Source organism: Pithys albifrons, chromosome 13 (assembly GCF_047495875.1).
Source record: "Pithys albifrons albifrons isolate INPA30051 chromosome 13, PitAlb_v1, whole genome shotgun sequence".
Classification (NCBI taxonomy): Eukaryota; Metazoa; Chordata; class Aves; order Passeriformes; family Thamnophilidae; genus Pithys; species Pithys albifrons.
Window position 1 is genome coordinate 8,800,926 of NC_092470.1, and position 24,358 is coordinate 8,825,283.

The 24,358-nt window shown below is 38.5% G+C and overlaps 1 protein-coding gene across 1 annotated transcript in view; it reads right to left on the bottom strand.

Moving 5' to 3' along the window:
* Positions 1-24,358, bottom strand: part of UNC13C (unc-13 homolog C) — a 121,763-nt gene that overhangs the window by 11,160 nt on the left and 86,245 nt on the right. Inside the window, exons 18-27 of the mRNA XM_071568541.1 lie at positions 23,234-23,360; positions 22,194-22,290; positions 21,618-21,761; positions 20,532-20,609; positions 17,116-17,193; positions 10,327-10,415; positions 7,995-8,144; positions 6,620-6,743; positions 4,030-4,086; positions 2,910-2,990 (exon numbers count right to left, since the gene is read on the bottom strand). Coding sequence (XP_071424642.1) covers positions 2,910-2,990; positions 4,030-4,086; positions 6,620-6,743; positions 7,995-8,144; positions 10,327-10,415; positions 17,116-17,193; positions 20,532-20,609; positions 21,618-21,761; positions 22,194-22,290; positions 23,234-23,360 — 1,025 coding nt within the window. The remainder of the gene's footprint in view (positions 1-2,909; positions 2,991-4,029; positions 4,087-6,619; positions 6,744-7,994; positions 8,145-10,326; positions 10,416-17,115; positions 17,194-20,531; positions 20,610-21,617; positions 21,762-22,193; positions 22,291-23,233; positions 23,361-24,358) is intronic.

Consider the following 24,358-nt stretch of genomic DNA (forward strand, 5'->3'; position numbering starts at 1 on the left):
TCTCTCTCTCTCTCTCTCTCTCTATATATATATATTTATGTACAATATATATAAATTTATTATACTCCTTTTTCAGTCCCAAAGCTGATTGCAGAAAAAATTAGGACAGGTTCTCTTCCCTTCTTCCTCCCACAATGAAGAATTTTTCCTAAAATTTCATGCTGGACAGTGGTTGATGAATTAATGCACTTAAGCTTGAAGGAAAAGATAAATGCACTACATACATTCATTTTGTTCAAACACCTTGCAAAGCATTTTGCAATCTACATTGCAGCTCTAGGTCTCAAGATCAATAAAGCTCCCATTAATGGCTAATTAGGAAAAACAAACAATGTTTTTCAGGAACACACTGTGACTGCTGGGTGACATGGTCCTCTCAGTAAGGGGTGCTGGGAACCATAAGGAGAGAATATTCTCCCTGCCTTTTGGGAGTGTTGCCAAAGGAATATACACCGTATATACACTCCATATCTTCACATACACATATATCCACTAAATTCTGTATCCTAAAGTTATCTGGAAGTGCAGACCTACAGTCCAGACATGTTCTTTGCATTTAGTGTACACACTCCACCTTCTGATTCTCAAGATTTTGCAGCAGATGAAACATAAATGCATGTTTTATAACAGTTATTATTTACATTCCTGATTATTATAGGGAAAAAATATCTGTAAGAGCAAACCAAGATTTCAAGTCATCAGGCTGCCAAGTCTTAGATGGCTCTATTACTGCAGCGGCAGTTGGTGTCAACTTAAATGGTCTGACTCAATCACCTCTATCTTCTCATCACTGCACACTTACATAAAATTGATATCTTTCCAAGTACATTATTTCACACTATATATTACAAAGAACTCTCTCTTGTCTTAATTGCTTAAAAGCATAGTCATGATTTCATTAAGGATCATAATCAATTTATAAGCAAGTGTTAAAATCTGTTAATATTTCTTGCTATTGTGACAATTACTGTACTTTTTTTGAAGTTTCGTCTCCCAATAAACTGTATCTGCAGCAGCAGCTACAACTGGCTAAAAGCTCCTTGAAAGGTAAGAGACATTTAAAGAAGCAAGGACTCCTGCCCTTATCTTCCTGAGTTTTTTTACATTATTTTGCTTTTGCCCATAAATGGTAAATTTTGCAAGCAAAACCACTAATGTGAACATATCACTGCTGTATGGAACCAAATATAGGAAAACATGAGGGTTTTACAGCTCCAGCTGGACAGCCAATGCCCTGTTCCCTGGAGATGGGAACCCTAAAATAGCCCACCTGCTCCTTGTGCCCTGCCTGTCTGAGGGCTGTCAGGTGACACAGGAGGCTTGAAAGGCCACTGACAAATGAGGGGCAGATGGCAAGTGAATGGAAATCAGTGCTGGAGCCACTACAGGCTCAGCCCAAATCTGAGAAATGCCAGCCAAGCCCTGCTGGGTGTTGGGTTCCCTCTGCAGAGGCCCTGGGTGTACAATGGAAACTAGGACGGTGTTATCAATATACATTTCCTCTGGGCTGAGGTAATGAGACAGCACACACAGCTCAGCCTCAGGTAAGTGAGGCCAGAGAGCCACTTCTCCTAACAGTAAACTGCAAATTTAGCTGAAGATTTTAAAGCTATAAATGGCTATGGTTCTTTTTACATAATATGAAAACTGTTGATATCCTACATATATTTAAGACAAAAAATTATATTCTTTAAAGTGTTAATAACATCATCAACTCTGAAATTATAATTGTTTCTCAGTGAGTTAAAAAAGTAAATAAAGGACTGCAAGTACAGAGATACTTCTCCCTTGCAAAACCTTTCCCTACCATAATCAGCTACATAATTTCTGAACACAAATCATATGCAATATTTACAATTCTATTCTTATTTGGGCAGCCATGTTTTTTGTTTTAAACAAACCATTTTTACTTAGCATTACAAAACAAAAATCTGTATTTTGATCCTTAAATTTATGAACTGCATTCCTAAACCAACATAGCAGCCTCTTTTTCCTGAGGTAACTCAGTAATTTTGTCTTTGTTCACTTCCTACTAATGTAAGCCAAATTTCTGCATTTTGGAAAGAAAAGAGTCTGCCATATCAGGTCCCAAGTACAGCAAGCAGTTACATTGCCATGTCATTGCCTTACGGTTTGAAAATAGGTTTCTGAGAAAGTATTATTTAGCTCATTTTATGAACATAGCACACAGAGATAAGAATACTGAATTAGTCAAGGATTTTCTCTATTTAACCTCTCCCTCCAACTCTAGCCTTTTTTATTTAGTAAAATGATCAATACCTATGTATGCCTCTTTAAGAGTTTAAGCACTGGAAATTCAGGCAAGGTTAGAGTTTATATTTTGCCCAACTTTTATGTGTTTAGAACAAATGCTTTGAAAGGAAAATAATCAGATTCACATGCTGAACTGAGAACTTTACAGGGCTTTGGGAGCACAGAGTACTTCAACATTTTGTTCAATTTATGTTTCCACAACATTAGCAATCCCCAAAGACTATTTTTATTTCTGAAAGAAATGCCAATTCCACTGCAAATAACAAAAAAAAAGGGGGGGGGGGGAGGAGCCTTCTCTGATACATTTTTCTTGTCTTTTGGGACTCTATTTTGTTGCACAAGACAAGTAGCTGTCTCCTCACCTTCCTGATGTGCTGTCTCTTCACACCAGACACAGAAATACACTGTTATTCTCATAACTGATTGCTTTGAAGTTATTTACACCAAGTAATGATACAGGCCAATGTGAAAGAGACTGAAAAGTACATTAAGTAATACTCCTTAATGGTTTCTTTTGACTTCAGAAACCCAATATTTGAAGACTGTATGAAAGTCTCCAGTTGTTTTATCCAAAAACCAGCCAGTCCCATTCTTGGTCATTGCAGCCCAGAGCAGAAACGCCCAGAAAGCCGTACCTTGATGGTAACCAGCGCCACGTCCATGACTGCACATTGCCGTAGGGTCAGGCTCTTGGCCTCCTCTCGGATCACGTGGTCCTGCAAAGCAAGGGGAGGCTACAGTGAGTTTGGAGAGAGAGACAGCACTGTGGCCTGTCTATCCTTGGAGAAACAAATATACAAACAAATCTGCCAAATGCCCCCCAAGAGCATATGATTAATAGGCATTAATTCAACCTCTGACTTCTTTTACAACCAATGATAACCTAGAGCAACCATGTTGCTTCTTGAAAGCATAGACTGTAGAGGAAAAGATGCACTGGTTAATACTGAATATCTGCATAGCTTGCTTTACTTTCCCAGGATGTATTAGTTCTCTGTTCTGGGAGGTGGGGGAAAGGTTAAATTTAAGTTCAAATAATTATATTTGATGATACAGAAATAATTAATTTTATTAATGAACCTTGCAGTTTAACTAATGTTTGTCAATGCCCCATGTTTTAAAAAAAAGGATGTTCCTATTAGAGCATGTTAAACGGATTCCTGTGAAATCTTTGTCTAATACAAGCATCAGTAGTTTACTTAGGTAACATTTTAACTCCTCTAGCAAACCAAACCATGATTCATAAAGCACCAATTACCACATTTCTGCACAAATCTGAAATCCTAATGGCAAAATTGATTGGCAAACACGTGACATCAGTATCAAACACCTCAGCTCTCCACCAAGTGGACTCCACTGCTGAGGAGTTTATTGCAGAGATACACACTATGTTTCAATGCACACCATAAACAGTCCACAGGAAGATAATTAATAGCTTTCTCACCTTGGAGCTTAGAACTTGTTCCAGAAGGTAACACAAAGATCTCTTTTTTCTTTTTTTTACTTGTGTAATATGGAAATGGTGTTTTCTTCACCCATCTTGTGATCACTTACCACATAAGTATACACTCATTTATTCAGAATTTGGTTTTGATGTAACTGGACAACCATTATTCACCTTTGAGTTGTTACTGCCCTATTCAATCTTATTACAGTAAATAAGAACAAGACATGAGGTTTGGCCTCAGAATCACTAATTATTCATCTATTTTTTCATTAGTGTAAGCCATTCACAGCTTCGTCTGGCTCCATTACCTTGAGTTTTGACAGTTGTCCAAGATCCTTGGCTGCACTGAATATCATCTGGGGCCCCTGGAATCACATTGAAAAGGAAGGAAACAGACTCATTACAGTGCATTTGCTTTTTATGTCAACAGGATGTTATTTTCTGCCAGGACATTAGCCAAAAGTTACTGTTTTGCAAAGCTAAATAAAAGTTTCAATTATACGTGAGACACATTTTAGTCCAGTGGATAAGGCCAAGCAGTTGAATGCCTGCAGCACAATTCCCTCAGGTATCCTGCATTCCATACAAATATTGCACATTCCTCTGACAGTGGTCTCATGTCCTCCTTTCTGCTGTCTCCTTTTGTGTTTAATATTTCTAAGCTGAGGCTGTGATTGTTCTCAGTGAGATGTTTGTCAATGCGATATTTGTCCATGAGGCAGCTCTCAGCCCTGTGCTAACATAACCAACCATCCTGGGCAGGGAGAGCCCTGAGCAACCTGCAAAAGCCTAACTGCCCACAGGGAATCTCAGCTCAGTAAACACTCAGTAACAGTGGACTGTTAAGCCAAAAACTTTTTTTAAAGAAAAGATGTTGAAGTGTTATGAAGTTAAAGCAATATTTTACAACAGCCAAATCCTGGCATGACACCAAAGGCCAATGCCTGCATGTTTGTCTCAGACAAACAGAATCCTACTGTAATTTCATGCTCACACCTTCTATCACAGTTACTCCAAGTAGTAGAATTACTGGTGCAGTTACTTGGCAGTTCAGCAACACATAGTTCTGAATATATGGATTTCTGGAAAAAAAGTTCGTTCAACTTACAGTGGACTAATTTTTCATTAGTCTTTCTGTTCCAAAAGGTTTCAGTTTCCAGAAATAATTTTGCTTCTATATCCTTCAATTGAAGAAGATGTAATATAGAACTGCAGCTTAAATCTTCATTATTTATTAGTAGTGAGAATGGTAAGATAAATATGAAAAATAAGAACTCAATTCTGTTTCTGAATACCTGTGCAACTCACCCTCAGACAGAAAGAAATAATCCAGGCTAGAAAAGAGAAACATCTCTCACAGTATCCTACTTTTCATTGATTTTCTTTAATTGTGTGTTCAACAGTAAGCAGAAGCAGCAAAATAAATGCAACTAGTTGTTAATACACCTTTCCCCTGCCAACAGGGACACTTTATACAGAGGCCACCATAAGTAAAGCTCACTTTTGACTGTGCTGTTCTGTGAGTCAGAATGTAACAGCTGATCCTACATAAAGCTAATAAATGCTCCTAGTGCATTGTGGAAAATGCCAGTGTTTACCCAATGTCAATGCTACTTATGTATTGGCAGATTGAATTTATCCCCAAACATTGGAAAAGCGAATTAAAGACCTCAGAAATACAAATTTGAAACAGTCACTCAGTGAGAGAGAGGTTGTTGCTAATTACACACAGTAAACAAAGTCATTACAGTAAGTATGAACAAATTCAGTAATTGGAGTCCTGGCTATGATCTCGTGATTAGCTCTAGTCTAGAATTTTTTAACAGTGATTTCATTATGATTTCATAGCTCAGGTCATTTCATTACTACCTTAGCACCATTTGTACATGTTCTATTAGATTTTTTTCCTGCCTCTCCAGCAATATTCTTTCATGTATCTTTAATATATGATATGATTTCATTATATGCTTTTAACTTATGGACACTGATTTTTAGCAGCTTAACTGATACCATAGGATGTATCCAGCAAAGCTGCTCAAAGTCAATGACAATGTCATGATTAGCTTGTCATAAAATAGTCAATTTATTTTAAACAAGATTGAAAACAAGAAGATTTAACAGTTATCTTAGTCCCTCAAAAACACACAAAAGCAATTAAAAAGGTCCTCCAAGACAGGGTCTTTTTCACTGATCCTTAGACAGAATCAGATTTTCCTGGTCAGCTCCATCACCACTCAGAGTTCATGTCAGGCCATGACCCACATGGGGCTTGTGTGTAGCAGCACTACCTTCTGTATTTACAGTTTCCTTCCCTCTCCCTGTCAGGCTGTAAATGCAGTGCTGCCCAAAGAGGAGCTCCCACCAAGTCTGCTATTAAGATACCCCCAAACTGTAGAGCTATGTTTGGCTCAAGATTCCCAAGTTTAATTATGTGCTGCCTCAAGATGAGGAATGGCACAGCAGGCAGGCCTGGAGGATAGGATGGGGCACTCCTGGCTTTCTGGAACCTGCAAGAGGGGAAGGGATTGGATTTCTGGTGCAACAGGGAAGGGCAAGGAATATGCTTCGTGTTACTGTGCACAGTGAAGTCAAGAGCAATCAAACTTCAAAGGCCTTATATGACAGCACAGTACCAAGCCAGTGATCCAGCTTCTTTTACACAACTGAAGTTCCCAAGAACTCCTGAGTCAGGGCAGGCAGTGCAGGACAGGACCAAGGTCCTCCCCACCAGCCAGGAAGAACAACCTGAAACACCTGAGAGCAACACACCACAGACAGTCCATGTGCCCTGCTGACCCAGGGACACAAAGGACAGGTCCAGACCCCTCAGCAAACACCTCCTCAAGCACTTCATTACAAAGCTTTACAACACATGAGAATTACTGCTGGAACACTCACGGTTTGGTCTGTCAGTGGGGGAAGCACAATTTGTTTTTCTATTTTGTTTAAGACTAATTTCCAGAGCTCTTTCAAAACCCGTTTCAGAACTGTCTTCTCACAGATTTTTGCCGAGATGCTTAAACTGGAATAAAACAAAACACAAACCAGTCACTGAAACTTGCATTAAGACTTCAGAAGTGCTATATCATTATGTGCTCAGACTAATGGCCATTAAGGTTTAGCTTTTCTCTACCAATAAGCTTATTTTGCAGTATTACCAGCAAATATTTTTGACAAAAAAGACTTGCAGATTACAAACTCATATAAATCTCCACTATCTAATTTAATGCTTAATATATCCCTGATGTATATTTATTGAAAATGCAAAATGATGATGAGTTATAAAGTTTGATGGATGATAGAATTTCACACTCCCACACCCCTAAATTAAAGTTTTGGTATATAATTTATGTCTTACAAATAAAACCCAAATGTCTCCCTTGTTCTATATTTCTGCTGGGATATAGAACTAGGTGCTGACAGCTAATGCAAATTCACAGCTACTATTTGGAAGCCATTACTTCTATATAGTGAGGTGTCCATGCAATCATGCTATCAGTAACAGTAAAATTAGATTTTTTGAGCACCTTTTCCACCTTAATTTTGAAAATGTCTGGCTAGGAAAAATATGCACAAGTACCCAAAAGGGTCTGCAACTCGTGTCTGTGTGCCTGGAGACCTGAAGTGCCGGATCAATGCTAGGCTGCTGGTTCCCACTGCCACTTCCAACAAAAGGCCACTGGTGTTTCACAAGTCCCAGGAAGGGCATGACCAAGGCCAGCAATGTGCTTACACATATGCTTGTGCTGCAACTGGGATTTCAGAACTTTTCAGTGCTGAGTGATGTTAAGATAAATTATCCTTACTCTAAGAGACCAGAGTGAGTTTGCAGGTCCCTTTAAAAATGTAGCATTTTACCAAGTGAAATAAAAGAGAATCAAGCTGCTCTTTAGATGGTGACCAGGTTTTGGGGGACACAGAAGTGCATATTAATAAGCAGTGGGACACTGGGTGCCAGCCTAGAACAAATGCCAGACAATTTCAGGATGGGAATTTACTTTTGTTCTCTTGTTTTGCAAACACAGCACGTGGAGGAGAGATCATAAACCAGCTCCTTTGCAACAACTCAAAACATGACAAGACACAGAAAGGCAAGTATGCAGCTTATGTAAAAATTCCTTAGTAGGAGTAAACAGGTTAAGCCTGGTGTTCTGCACACATGTGGATACTGAAGCAGTAAAAATACTACAGAGTGTTCCTAGGTATTATCAGTGCTGCAGGGTAAGTCAAGTCTGCCTGACTGGGGGAGCAGCTCCTCATCTGCCACACTTACGTTTTGTCCAGGAAATCCATGAGAGGCCGAAGCACAATCTCGGCATCGATGGCTGCGCTGTTTTTATTGGCTGCTGCATTCCCATTCCCTCTCATTTGGTTCAGTTCATTGCTCATTTGTCTTACACAATCTTCAATAACAAACTGGAAACTATATGCCAAAAAAAGAGAAGGAGAATGAAAGACTTCTGGAATAGAAAACAACATTCAACATTTTGCATCAGGGTCTTCACCAAGATTAAATCTTTTCTGCAATGATGCAAAGATACTGTGCCTCCTACTAAAGATCACAGCTTATCTAACTAATTGTAGTAATCTCATCTTTTCTCCCTTTTCTGTTCTATGATGCTTTTCATACTCTTGTAGGGGTGCCAAATACTTACTTTCTGAAAGCACCAGATGAATCAGAATTTGTAAGTTAGAATATGACTGACTACCAGCTAGGGATGATTTCTCAAGATTTTATTTTTGGTGTGAAAGAACAATAGGAACAAGTGATAATAAATAATTTTTCTCTCAATGGTTAATACAAACCAAGCTTTGATATTCTCCTTGAGGACACATAGAAAATTTTGACCAACTTTTCCTCATTTGGCTCAATTCAACTGTTTCTGGGTTTCACACACAGTCAGTGCCATCAGAAGCTTTGCTTACTTCTTTGCAACTAGATACAGCTAAAGCATTTGGACTGTTTAAAATATCCTTTTGCAGAAAACCCTGCTAGAAGTACTCAAACTTTTTCTCCTGGGAGGAAACTTCCACTTCAAAGTGACTGTGAACACATTCTTGCTCTTCAAGATTGTACCTGTTCAGCTTTCCTGAAAACTGTTTTCTCACTGATCTGGTGGAGTGTCTGACAGTCTTATGGTGCTATGGATGTGATAAAGTCTTTGGTCAATATATTATACAATGCAGAACAGCATTTAATCAAAGTCATCAGTTCAGAGGCAGAATGAGTCTCTGCACACATGGTAATTTGGTTTATGGATTGATTTATGATGAATTGGAATGGTTCAGAAATAGTTTATGAAGAGAAATGCAAAACAAAGGCCAAAAATATATCAGGCCTATTAAGGTGAAAAGATAAATGGCAAAGATTAACTTGAGAAAAATGAAAGAGAATTTACTATGAGAGAAAAAAACCATTGTAACTAGGCAGTAAGCTATTCCAGGACATGGCTAATCATAAAAAGAAAATGCAAATCTCCATGTAAAAACACCAGAAAACTTGGAAACTTTTCCAAATACACTTGAATGTATACTTAGCTACCCACACCAAAGCCCTAGAGATGAGAACAACATGACACTGCTCATGAAGCTGCTCAGGCACATCCTTGGGACCAGGCCCTCCAACAAGTGCCAAAATAATGCATTGCCTTTCTTGACATCAGCCATCTTTCTAACACTGTTAACCTCACAAACCCAAGCAGTAAACTGACCCATGAGGAGTGTTCTAGCTATCTGGAGCATATCCTACATTGAGCTATTCTGGGTTTTCTTCTGCAGAAACCTTGTCAGCTTATTCAGAAAGAAGCCCTGGAAAGAAATAATATTCATGCACTGTCAATGATCCGAGAAGCAGGGCCTGGGAGCAAAATACAGCAAGACAATACAGCAAACTAAGCACACAGAGAAAAGCAAAGTGTCCACCCAGACAGTTCATCAATGGATTAAATAAGGAACTACAGACTTTGCTTAATGAACACTACTACAGCACTAATCCCTCTCACTGAGATTTCTTTTTAATTTGAAGCAAAAGTAACTTACTGCTCCTTATACCACAGGCCCTCCTGGCACAGCCCCATACTCATTCAAGGCTGCAGTGTGCACTCTGACTAATGAAAGATTTTGAGGGTAAGGCTCAGTAGACAATTTTGGCAGAGCCAAAGGCAAGCAAATGACCCAAGCAGGCCATCCACGATGACCATTTGAGGCAGGCTAAGCACAGGCAGACGGCCCTGGGTGAAGCAGGCACTGGGAAATGCTGTCAGTCTCAGGAGGTAACACAAACATGGTCAGAGAGAACAGTTTTACACAGCATCAGGCAAGAGCAAAGCAGCAATTTTGCTTTCCAAAAGGCAGAACAGAAGTCTTCAGCCTCACCTCTGTAACATGTTCATGCCCACAGATGATGTTCAGTTTTGCTTACACTGAGGTTACTGTTATTTCTTTCAGAGTCCAAACACATACACAGACACAAATGCACACCACTTTATCAGGGCAGAGGCCAGCCATGCCTCAGGACATCCAAACACCAACCCAGACTTCATCAGATAGGTAGATTTTGGAGCAGGAATATTTCTCTAAGGTTTACAGTAAAATGGGTTCGTTACCTTGCAACGTATGTTACACTGAGTTCATCCAATACATTGCTAAGTTTCACCTGAAGTTCTTTTAGAAGAACACTAGCTTCAGGATCCAACTGCAAAGAGATAAATAATGTTATATTTTACTCATACACTAGGTTTAAGGGTTTTCCATTACAATTAATGAATTAGGTATTATGTGCAATGATACACTGCACTCTGGAAAACCAAATGTGGAAACACCTGTTGCAGCAAAGAACTCATAGTAGTAGGCCTAAAAATCCAATTACCGTTTCAAGAAAAATATGGAAAATATTTGACTACAATGGTGAAGAATCATATTGTTAGAAATCAAAACTGTGCCATATAAAAATGACTTTCTATGGATTTGTGTAAATTGGGTTGGCAGTCACAAGGACAGAACTTCCATTATCAGGCAGGCAGTATTCCCAAGGCACAGCAAGGGAAGGATGCATGAGAAGTTAGTGCTTGTGTTAATACTACTGCAGATGTTTTTATATTTTTATCAATTTTGTACATTTCACCACTGTTGGTATTTTTTGTGTGATTGATTTGCACTGAAGATGTTTCCATATTTTCATTAATGCAGTGTAAAAGTAGAACAGCCAGCACTGGAAAAGATGCCTTGAAGACTACCCATGCTGCTTCTACTGATCTACAATGGAGGAAGGGAATCTACCAAATTCCAGTGCAGCTGTTTCTAAAAGCCACTAGGGCATACATAATTCAAGCACAGAGCAACACATTCTGATGCACAGGGAGAACAGTTCCTGTAACTCTGATACAGGTTTTCTAAACATAGGAAAAAAAGATAGTGCAGGGGAGAAATATATTTTTTCATTTACAGAGATGAGGATCCATGCATGGATATTTAATCAAAAAGGTACCCTGCTGATACTGATCAGCAGCTTGTTTATTTGCTATACACTCTTTTTCAAAGTAAAAAAAAAAATTTCTTTTTCATCTCCTTGATCTTTAGCATTTAAGAAAAATATTTGCAGCCCATTGTGGCATATGACTGATGATCATCAGGATCAACAGCTGAATGTGAATTAATAGCTCACATTCCAGGTCTTTCAGTTATCTCCATCACAAGGTTAAGGAATGATTTGCAATGATAACCCTCAATTTCTGGACTCTGCTCTGCAGTAAGGTCAAGTACAGATCTGACAATTCCAAAGGGTCTGTGCATTTTGAATACATAATCAGCTCTATGTCTATTTGCATTTTCCTGTCTTTCAACTGCATGAGTAGCCTTTAGTGCTCATTCTTCATCTGGTGCTTCTGAGTGCTGTGGTGCAGCAGGTCAGTTCTCCTCATCACACTTCAGAGACAAGGGGAAGCTGTCACAGCACATTGGATAATTTATAAGAGACTACACAGGAATTCTGTAGCAAAGTAAACTCTGGAATAGATCCAGTGATCTACTGTGTTCTATCTTAGACCATCCTTTCTCTCCTTATAGCTTATGTGTGGTTTAAAATCATAGAAAATCCAAGATTTTCACTATGGCTTTTGACAAAAACCTGAAACAGGTGACAAAGGGAGATTACCACACATCCTTTAGAAAATACTCAGGGCTGTGTAGCACTCTTCTAATCTGAGAAGCTCATATTTTACTTACTACTGTAAGTACTTACTGTGACTACTTACTTTTGAATAACTTTGCATTAAGAGTTCTGTTGCTTCTCTATATCTTAGCAGTTTCCCTGGCAGATAGACTCTGACAGTTCATACACTTAAAGTGATTGTTTTCCTCGATATGAAAAGCAGGGATTAAAAAGCTATTTTTACTGCAATATCTGCATTAGTTAACAAAGTTAGAGTTTACTAACAAAGGCAAAGATTCTTCCAGGAAATGCATTTCACTAGGGAATTATACTGCCTCCTTTGGTGGGATACATACAGAACATAAATTTAAGACCACTAGAATATAAACATTTAACAAGTACTGAACACACAAGCATTCACACTGAACATGGTACATGTCAAGGAAAGCACAAAATACAAGGCAGGCAGAAGACTCATTTCTTAGCAGATCATGCACAAGCTACAGAATCACCTTGTTATTGGGCCTACAGAGGTCAATGTAGCTACTTTCTATGAGAGGTTGTTGTGATAACCAGAAAACACAACACATCTGCTAAATTCACCTAGAAATGGACTTAGTCTGGCTAAAATGGGATTAAATACTAATGCCAGATTGTGGATATCACATACATTATAGAAGGGTGCATGCAAGTGCTGTATGTTTTTGGGGGCTTTGTGCTCCCCAATGGCATGCCCAGGTTTGTGTGTGCCCAGCTGGAGGCCCTGGCAGGACCCCAGCCCTGTGCAGACACAGCTCATGCTCAGCATGGACACAAAGAGGTATGCGGGCTGGGCTGCCCACTGTGCCCCCAGGGGTGGCACCGGGCATGGCTCGGGGCTCACAGCGGGGCAGCAACATTGGGAAATGCCACTGCTGCTTTTGTTCAACTGCTGGATAATATTTGAGTGTCTCACCAGAACTAAAATGTGCACTTTTCATTTATTGTACCATGTGCTTTCTATGTGCCATCAATTATCATCCAAATATGCCATGACCTGCCTGGTTTTCTGGTATGGCACAGCTAAGGTGGGAGCATGACAGTGAGACAGAGGGCAATGCTGCTCAGCATCTGAGATGGTGTCAGAGAGGGATATACAGATGTGAAAAGGAAATATCTACAGTATTGGGGACTTTTTCTCCTCAAGTCTCCTTACTCATTGAGTTTGATGGTTGAGTTTGAGGTTGGACTCAATGATCTCAGAGATCTTTTCCAACTTAGTTGATTCTATGATTCTATGAAGAATGGATAAACCCATCAAACTTTCCTGAACTATAAATAAAAGAAAAAAAAAGCCCTAAGTGACCAAATTGGGGTGGGGTGGGGTGGATGTATGTTGTTACTCTGCCATGTCTCATTCAAGCATCAAAAGAGAAAAGACCATTTATCCCTCAGCTCTTTGGATTTCATTTACAGTTCACAGCATTCATGGGCTACTCTTAAAAAACATCCATAGGCTGCTCAGGTATGAAAATTGGATTTTTTTAAGGAGCAAACTTATTTAATTAATAATGTGTAAAATCATACTTTTCTAGCAATTCTTAGTTTGCTTGGCTTTCTGTTATTTTACCACCTTCCTAAATAACAGTTAATTTTTACCCACTCTAGAATATATTCATAAATTTGTTGGCATACTTCATGAGATCTGTTAATTATGGATTATTAAATAGATAATTAGAACTTTGACTTTTTTCTGGGTGCTACACAAAAACAGAGAACACATTTGCTGAACAGCTGAAAAAATAAGACATATTTAAACATCACTGTTTCCAAATACTGCCTGTCTAAAACTGTGAAGTTTTCCACACATACAAACCTTGGAAAAAGAGATGAAAAATGTGATGAATTTGGCTGTTTTCAACATGCTCTGTGAGACTGAGGTTTCCCTGCTGTAATTTCATGTGTGTTAGTACAGACACAATCTTATTGACTGCAAATTTGGTAGTGTTTCTGTAGGAAGCTACAGAGATGCAAATAACTTTTTGCATGAGTTAAATGGAACCTCTGTAATCTGAATTCCATTTATTTGCAATTTCACAGGTCTAATTGCTTATAGTTTCCTAATGGGACCACCTGGTTACTTCTGTTCAGAAACAGCTTTAGCTGTTGCATGTACATCTAGAAAAGACACAGAAGTTTATCAGATCCATCACTTCAGTGGCTCTGTCTGACAGAATCCTCCTCCTCCAGCCCCACCTGATGCTCTAGGGACAGTTTGGCTGCCGCTGTTCCAACTACACTTACAAAGACTTGGGCCTCTGACTTTACAGACTTAAAGATGGACACTCCAGAACTATTCTGCTTGGTTGGGCCCTCTGTCATCCCATCAAAGTCTTTAAGACCACACAGAGATTCCTGTAGGAATTCCTAAGCTTTACATATAAATTAGAACTGAACTTACCAAAGTGGAAATATGATTTATCTATAGTCAATGTAACACTGTCATACATAAGGCTTTACATCTTTTTTTTTTGATCCTAATTGCTGTAACTCATTTCTGCCATGTTCTGCCGTCTGGTGAAAAGCAACACAAGAATTAACATTTTCTTTCTTTCCCTTTTATCAGCTTCCAACTTGTCAGACATGAACAAAGTACTTAGTGTAAATGTATGCATTCCTTTTGGATAAAACAAACAGGAGCTAAAAAAAATTATGAGGATGATCTCTTCCCATGTTTTTGAATATGATTTTAAAAAAACCAAAACAAACAGTGGATTGGATCCCACTTTACTCCTCTTCATTATGGCAGACTGTTCTCATTGATATAATTTTTAAGTACCCTTCCTGCTTTGCTGCAGCAGAAGAGGATAAAGAAACTCGTATTGTTCAGACTATTTTATTTTCATGGCAGGGGAGCTGAGAAACCAGTTTTTTCTGTATTTATAGAGCTCCCTGCCCTGCAATATGCAATAAGCCTACCCTGAACATGGGGACTGCTGCTTGATTGTGGTTGTTTTGACTGCACAGTTTGAAAGACATACTGCTCACAGTGTGACACTGAGGAGATTAACAGCATTTAATTTTTCTTAGAATTAGTTTTGTTTCAACTGAAATAGGTCTCATTATTCTGCTGAAAATCATCTGACTTTTATGCCCTCCACAAGTAAAATATTAAACTATTTTTTTCCTGCAAGGAAACTGCTTACAGATTTTATTGCTGGTTTGTTTCTTGTAAGTACCAGTCCAATAAGCCAAATTGGTCATTAGCAGTTGTGCTTTTGGAATAGGCAGGGGAATTAATAATTTGAGGACAAACATTTTAGGGGCATTTTGATATGGTTGACAAAAAATTGAATGTGCATGAACTTTCTTCAAGAAATTGCCCTAATGAGAAACAAACAAAACACTGAATGTATTTTTTAGATTTTTTTCTCAGACCATGGATCAGAGATGCACTCAAGGTATCTAACAAAGGGATTTTAGAAAAATATGTCTGCATTCTCTCTGAGGGTTGCATCACATTTATGGGAAATACTGCTTTGATACTGTAACAACCTTAATAATTCATCCTCATTAACATCAAAAGGAAAGCAAAAAGGATGAGAAATGATGAGAGATTTTGGAAGAAAAATGCTATGAAAAAATCCTAATTATTTTTGTACTTTTTTTTTATTATATAAGGTGTTGGGTGCAAAAAAAACCCTAGTATTTTCTTGAGGAAAATGGAACATTTTGGGCATTCAAGAAAATATTTTGATTTGAAATTAATTTGATACAAACAGACAAAGTGCTACTTAGATTTCTCCTGCCCTTCTCTATATCAGGATTTATGGACAATTGGCTGTTTTTATGAATCATGACATTCAAATGTGGGACTGGATCCAAGACCTAATACAGAAGTACTTTGCACAGAACACAGGAGCATGGACGACAAGATTATTTGTAATATCTAGAGAGTGAAAGAGGATTAATAGGAACCACAAAACCAGCCATGTCTGGATGATAACTACATATTTTCAAAGTCTGGCAAGAAGTTTGCAATGACAGCAAGGTTGCAGAAGTTTATTTTATGATCTCTGGAGCAGGAAGTGGTTTTGCCATGGCAGCTTCAAGAAGCTGTTACTGACTCAACAGAAACCCTCACCACGGAGCTGATCTGCAGGTTCATTTGGAGGCTGCAGTTCAGTGCAGGACACAGGGGACTCTCCCACCTCAGAGTGTCCCACTGTGGATGTGGAAATATGAAATGCTGTATTTTCCAGTTCTCTCTATAACATGTCCACATTAGATCAAAGTTTTGTAGACCTACCAAACTTCAGTGTCAATGAGAAGAAGCTGATGTACGTGTAGCTTCTTTTTGAAAGTCACCTACTGATATTCATGGTCTAAACATTGCTTCTCAACAAGATGACGTGTTATTTTCTGTAGCTTGAAAATATGTTAATTTCTACATTATGTTTCAGAAAGGTAAAGAACTACAGTCAGAAAAGTATTGAATCATGTGTTTATGTCCTTTTACTGTTGACAGGACTTCAGGCACTTTTAAGCCTTCTGAAATAAAAAGGGACATAAAGCTAAGCACGTTCTGGACTGTTGAGTAGCAGCTCTTGATGAAATGGTATTTGAACACAAGCAGGCCCTCAGATACTGAAAAGTGCACTTAAAATGTTTTACAGATTTTTTAAAGGTCTGAAAGACTTTCCACTATCTGCCTAGTAAATTTTTCAATTTAGAGTGTCAGCTGAATGCCCAAGCATAGCTCTTTTTGATTTTAGATCATAGGGAATTGCACAAATGCATCAATGGAATAAGTAGAAAATGTGACTGTTGTCAGCCTTAGAAAATATGGTCAGGAATAATAAAAGATGCTTACTATAACAAACCTCATAAGAGAATCTCTCTCCTTCTTTCTTCTGTCAGTGGATTGCAAGTCAAAGGCATTAGACAAAGACATGACACATTACAGACAAAACGTACCAATACATGAAAAGCAAAGTATAGTCCAATACAAACATTAAAATAAAGCTGGCGCTACAGATTGCAACACAAAACACCCAGTGCTGACTGAACGTTACAGATCATTAGCATGTTTTGTGAAATAGTTAGGTCTTCTAGGATTGTCAGGACCTTCACTAGGTCTTGTAGACTTCTTAACAATATTTTGATTTTCTTTGCAAGTAGAAGTGAAACCTGTTACAAGGTTGCAAACATGGTGCTAATGATCTCTAAGGAACTTTGACTGAACCAAGAAACAAACATGACTCACCTCCTTTCCTCCCATGGACTCAAACATTTTCTCAAGCTGGACTCTTAATTGTTGAATGTTGTTCATCAAGATACAGGCCTACAAAGAGATCATTGAATGTGAGGTTGTGCATGACCAAGTTTCCAGCAGCCCTGTGTTCATAGAATTATAGAATCATTAAGGTCAGAAAAGATCATCATTCATGCAACTATGTTTTTAGAGGAGTTCCAGCCAGTGCTGCCTTTCTTTTCTCCTTTAATCAACACTCTTTGCCCAGTCAGGAACCCACTCAGGCAGTGACCACCCACCATGCCCTAAGACAGCACTGCCCCCAGGACACTGAACACCATATCCTAGTGGGCTGGGCACATTCCACAGCCTGGTGTTTTTCTTCCTGAGCCACATATCCCAGGGAGCTGCTGGTTATACTCAGTGCAGTTACATCTGCTGCATTAATGCAAGGAGCACATTATTGTGAACAGAGGCAACAATGATCAAAGGGCTTTGGAGTGACAACAGGCTGCAGGAAAGGGACTGCCAGGCTGCTTCCCATACCCAGCCTTCACAAAAACTGAGACCACTGCAACCCAGATAAGAACTGATGCTTAAATATTTGAATAAATCAACAGGCAGTTCTGTTAATAATGGAGTATTTCAGAAATATATATTTATGCATAGCTTAAAAAGTTGGTGAATGAATTAGGCAAAAAAATTCTGTAATCATATTATTTTAGACTAGAAATCTTGCTGTTTAAGCTCACTTTCTTAAGGCAAAACTCAAAGCCACTGTGTAAAAGACACCTATTTCTATATAAATAGAAAGTTAAAAGTAAAACATGAACAAAATCAAGGAGCTTGTTAAAAAATCATGAAAAAAAGAATCTATTACTAGAATTTTGTGTACTGAGATGTCACTGTATGCTGGTTTGTTATGGTGCAGGAGAAGCTGTAAGACAATACTTGCTAAAAGAGCTCTGGCTGGCCAAGACCAGTGTGTTTTAGTGCATGACTGGATTAATTTAGGCACTGAAGTAGAGCGTTTCAATAAAATACATTTTTTCCACAGAAGAAGGTGATGGAAGATTACAGTGATTGATGCTCATCTGTACCTTTCTGGTTAACAGCATGTTCCAATGTGGTGCTGAAACATGGTGGGATCAATACTATGATGTAGTTTTAATTATTAATACCTTACTCTTGAAGGAATTTCATGTCAGAGTTCTTCTCAACTGAAGAAAAAGACAAGAAATTTGATCTAACTTCTTAATACTCAGCTTACTGCTTCCCAGCAAAGTGTGCTCTTTGTGCTCCTGCTGAAGACAGCTGGCTTTGGCTGCCTGTCTCTTCTTAAATCTACCTGTCTTCTATTAATTCCCCACCACTGTGCCCTCCTTTCCTGTGCTGTCTCCTCTCTTCTTCTAACAAATTCATTGTTCTGGAAATTATCTACAGTATCACAAGTCAGTAATTATGATTTGTGATGGGGGCATAAGTAGCTGAATATTACATCTTGGTCCTTTTGTTCCAAACAAATGCAAATGCCTTTGGCAATGTACTGAAGTTAGGAGAGAAACACTTCACACTGAAGCAGTTTTCAAAGTTTCCTTTGAGGCTGGCTCAGGTGGCTCCTTCAGAGCCCAAGCCTAGCTTGGCTCGCTGAAAAATCTGCTATTGCTGTCAGTAAAGAACAGTACTTAGAAACATTCTCTTTGTATTTCATTATCATCCTGCCCTTCAGAACAGTCTTTGCAGCAATTTACAGGAATCAGACAGCCAGATGCAATAACACGGAGAAGTGAGTGGCAAGTACAATACCTAAACCCAGGCTGGTTTGTAGATGCTGACAGGAGATGGAAGATAAGATACATCTCTTTGTGAAAAGAATCTTCAATATGCTTTCATTTGAACAGTTTATATGCACATTTTTTAGTGTTTAATAAAAATTACTAGAAGCATTGGCTTGAAAAAGTATGCCAAATTCTAATTTTAATAATAAAAGGTATTTGTTTCAATCTCTTCTATCAAATCTAATGCAGGAGATGAACATTATTGTTGAAATTATGAGATTGAAGGGTCTCTTATTAAACTACAAGCTATGTATTTCACTAAGGCAACTTCTGTTTAAAAAAAGTTGTGTTCCTTAAAGACATTGGATATAATACTTTATACCTGGTCTATGGAAGGTGTCTCTGCTCATAGCAGGTGGGTTGGAACTAGATGATCATTAAGGTCTCTTTCAACCCAAACCATTCTGTGGTTCTATGAATCCATAATGAGATTAATTCCATCTAAAGTCTTAATACAGTTGAGCATATGAGGATGACTTCAGAAATCTATCATTCCAACAATTAAAAAAATCCCTTTGGACAGGCCAAAAGACTACACAGTTTGACTTGATGATTCAGCAGTGTATCAAAACTCATTTCTTCTAGAAACCAGTAAGCTTTATTTAGTATTAGCATAAAAGTCCTAAGAACCACCAATAATTGATATTTAGCTGCAGCAGGTGTCTTTCTGAATTCCATTGCTGTACGTGTTGGAGACCTCTAGACCATCCCAGTTCTCAGCAGAGAGCACAGGAGAGAGAGCCCGTCCTCAGGCCATGCACAGGCTGTGCCAGGCACAGCTGAGATCTGGGGGGCTGGGTAAGGGCTGTGCCATTAAAGGCAAACAGAGTGAGGCTGGGGCTGCAGTTATTCACCTGATTGCAGAGTGCCAGAGCTTCACAACACACCTCTAACCAAAGCAGACATGGGGCTAAATGTTGCCTGGAGTTCCACCTTTGGCTGAATATCAATGATACTGAAAAGTCAGTTTAAAAGAATGATTTTCCTTGGGTTTATTAAAGTATTGACAATATCTCCATCTGCTCAACCACATCTGTAGCATCCACATCTCATTTATTTCTGAGTCCATGGCAATCTGGCCCTTCATTTGGGACTCCCTTGTAAGCAATGAGGCAACAAAACATGATTTCTTCCCCACTGCTGTGTGGGTAAAGCACAGTGAGTGGCAGGAGCAAAGTCTGCACACATTCCCTGCCCGGGAAATGACCTTAGAAACTCCCCAGTGCATAAACTGATACAGGGAAGTGAGCCAGCGCAAAGTGAAAACTCCAAACAAAAATATTTTTTCTGTTTGGGAAACAAGATGAAGAGACATTCACCATATTCACCACTGTATAAGGCTGATATCCAGGGCATATTTGTGGTCATCTTGTAATTTTCTTTCTTTGATACTGAAATTATTAACTAGGATTCTTAACTAATTTTACCTCCCCCAACTTTTACACATCAAAGTAACCAGCTATGAAAATATGCTGACCTCCCTCCATTCATGCTTTTACTCATATAAAGAAGTGATTAAATTTTCAAAAAATACAGTAAGTAATTTAAAGGTAATTTCTGAGGCAGAAAAAGACACAGCTTCTTACTCACCACATTCTCTTTGTCACAATATGAACTGAAGTAATTTGAAATAATTACAGCATACTGAAGAAGCACTTTGTTGATAGTCTAGAAGAGAAGAATCTTTTAAATGGCAAATTTCATAATGTAAAATGAAAATAATAAAAAGGAGATTTATATAAATGATAGGTTTTACAGGTGCTTACACATTTAGCATATAGTATTGTTTAGATATAATATAAACAATCCTGTGAGCACATTTTCAAATGCCTGCACAGCAGATGGTGGGCTGTTCTTAATGCAATGCAATCTTCAATAACAGAGAGAGTTTAATTTTAGCTGCACTGTCTTTGGGAAGCATTGAGAGCTCTACTCCTTGCAATGTTCTACATAGTTATTGGAACAGTAGCAAGCTCAAGAAATCCTCTAGGGTGACAATACATAGAGTAGAAATACAATGGAAAAATAAGACAAAAGGAGCACAGCTCAAAGCCTGGCAATATGAGTTACTGTACAAGAATCATGTAGAAAGGAACTTGTTTTGCAAATGGAAAACTGTTGCAGTGAGACAACAGGATAAAATGTAAATGTGAACTTTTTTAAAGCCAGCAGGACTATAATGGACATCTAGAGCTTGTGAGGAAATGGCACAATCTAAATAGAAAGCTGCCTAACAGAGTGGAGTTTATCAAACAGCAGGGGAAAAAGAACCACCTCAGGGCTCCAACCAAAAATACTCTATTGACACAACTTGAATTTTTACTTCACTTGTACTCTCTAATTAGCTAATTGCATTTCACTGAATTGCTCCATTAATGGAATTGTAATCAGTGCTTAGCAAAGTAATAGTGGACTATATAACATGCAGGTACATATCAAAAAACCCATATAATTGTGAAATCTCAGAGAGGACAGAACTTCTCAAACTGGTAAATTATTTTGACAAAGTAAATGAAAAACTGCCTTAAGCCACAGACAGCCTGTCTTTCTGAGGATCCCAGTCAGATAGAAAGCTTTGATTCTAAAAAAACATTGGAATCATTTAGCTTTTGAGTTCATGACAACACAATGTCATTCTCTCTGAAGCTTAGTTGAGACACATTGAATTTAATTTACCTTTGCAAATCTTCTCATTAAATGAGATAGTGCTTCTGGATTAGGACACTCCAGTTTCCTAATAATCTCAAAGCTTTGATTGAGCTGTGTGAAGACATCAACCACAGAACAGGAGAAGAGGGCATGGTCTGATGTTTGCTGAAACTAGACAGAAACATTCAAGTGAGTTCATATTTGTTCAGAGATCAAAACTGTATTAACTGATTCTTACACTTGAAATTCTTCCTAGGGTTACAAAAGGTAATAGAGAAAAAATAAATTTTAAAAAGTCTCACTGATAATACTGAGAAATGAGGCTTTTCACATTTCTGATACTTTCAAACCTATTAAATAAAAACAAAATTCCCCTTCACAACATCATTACTACATCGCAGGTTAGTGAAACCACGGATTAAAGTGGGGATTTAGGCAGATGGGATTAGAGGAGGAATTTGTCTATAGGGTTATCTTCCAAAAACTCTTATCTTGTGAGGTCTGACAAGAATATTGTGGGAGCAAATGTGCTTCTGGTTTTGCAATACTAACTAACTTTCTTAATACTTTATTCATTCTTTTATTTAAAAAGTAAAGACTCACCCCATCTTTTTTGTCTCTTTCTAGTGCTCCATGAAGAAATTCCATTGAGACATCCTCATTTTCATCCAGCCACTGAATGACAAATGGTTCAAACCACCTGAAAATTAAAAAGAATTTTGTAAAGTGGGTACATTTCATAAAGATCCTGAGAGGAGACATGTCAGACTACCCAGCAGTTCGGCATCTTGTGTCTTCATAGCTGTTCTTACTCCTAAAAGGTCTAGCAACCCTGGAAAAACTGTTGTCCCCAAAGACACTGTGGCTGCCAAAAGGGTTTTCGGGCTTCAGCTTGCCAGTACTGACTGGTGTACCTTAGTGGTGTGAAACCAGCAGCAGCTCATCCTCTGACACAGAAACATGGCAGGCATGAATCTTTTCTCAATACTGACTCTTTGTTAACATTTATTTTTTTGTGTGTACATTAAATAGTATAAAATTTTATTTTAGTAAAACATCCCTTGTGTTTTATTTTTCTTTAGTCTATTAAAAAAAAATTAAGGTGATAACAGGCCTCAAACTATCTGAGCAAATCAGCAGCCTTGCAAAAGATTAAGGAATGAGAATAAGGATAGCTCATGTAAAAGCACAGGCCTGCATGTATTTATTGCAGGGATAGAGGTGAAAATAAAAACAGCAGCTCAATATTAACCCAATGCAGTAGGAATAATTCCAGCAGTATATCCCATTAGCATTGTATCTTCATCCAGATTTGGGAGTGAAACAAATGCAGGGGTCTATAACAGTGTTGCTGTTCCCACATCTCATACATTCCTCAGGCATTTTCTTACCAAAATAACTTGTCACCTCTGAAGACCTTCAGTTCCAACAGTTGTGTAAAGCCTATGAAACAGCTAATTGCACATTTAACACCTGGACTGTTGCACTTGGTAGACGGAAGAATTAAAGAGGAGAAAGCGCAAAAAGCCGAGTTGTCAGTGCTACACACCTGGAGAGTTTGCACAAACCTGAGCACCAATACTGGACCAAAATAAACCTGTCCCCAGGCCAGACTCACAGACACCTCCCGACATGGCACTCACAGGGAGTATTCAGGCACAGCATCCTTGAAAGCAGAGAGTTCTCGCACATATTCATTATAAAACCATTTCACTTTGAAGTGCAAATTCATATAATCTGTGCTTTTGCATAATCGCTGCTTTTCATGTTCTGTAATAGAAGGAGTGGGAAAAAACACTTAATAGCATTCTAAGAGTAAATAACATTCCTGTGACTTGGTGCACTGGTGACATAATAATACAGGACTTGCATTTTAAAGCAAAATTTGTTTGATTTTTTTAGAGGTTGAAGTACCCACAGTTTCAATATTCAGGTTCAGGAAAAACAAACCAAACCAAAGACCACATCACAAGTTAGGCTTTTTACCTCTCTTCACTGCAGTGAGAAGAAACCCCCACAAATTTGCTGACTTCCCATTCTTTAGATTCTTTGGCATTATAAAATGGTTAGGAAGCTATCAGGTGTCAAGTTAGAAAAGACAAGCATAGGTGTGTAGTAGCCAAATTAAATAAGTGCTATACATTTCAGTTCTATATGAATCTGCAGAACCTTCATTGGCAAATGGACTGCATTTATCACACTTAAGAAAAAGAAAGAGGAGACAATTCCACAGCTCTATGGCCATCTGATTTACGGCACAGGTAGAAAAGCTGGTTTAATGAAGTGTTTTTGAAGTTTCTCAAATGGACTGGACCTTCTCAGTGTCCTCACGTTTTCAACATAGTGGATATGCAGATGGCCATGGGTGACAGAGGCCACCTGTAACCACTTCTTGCATTTTTAAGGTCTGATTAATGCGTTCAGAACAAATGTCCATCTTCCTTCCAGGATTATGAACCTTATTTTAGTTTTACACTGTGCTCTGCAGCCTCCCCCCAGTCACTTCAGACCCAGTCAGCTCCATTCCTTTGCTCCATTGAGCAGAGGCACTTTATCCTTGCTCAAATCTTTAATTTCCTTCTTCCACACCATAAGCCATGGATTCACAAATCTTGGGCAGAATAATCATACCTTTATTTACTGCTCACAGCTTCCTAAAATCTCCACAGATCTCATCTGTTGGAGGTTCGTGTCACTTGCACATTCTTCCGAAGCAAAAGACTAATTTCTTTTCCCAGCTCCCTTAAAAAATGACCTGATACAGATGC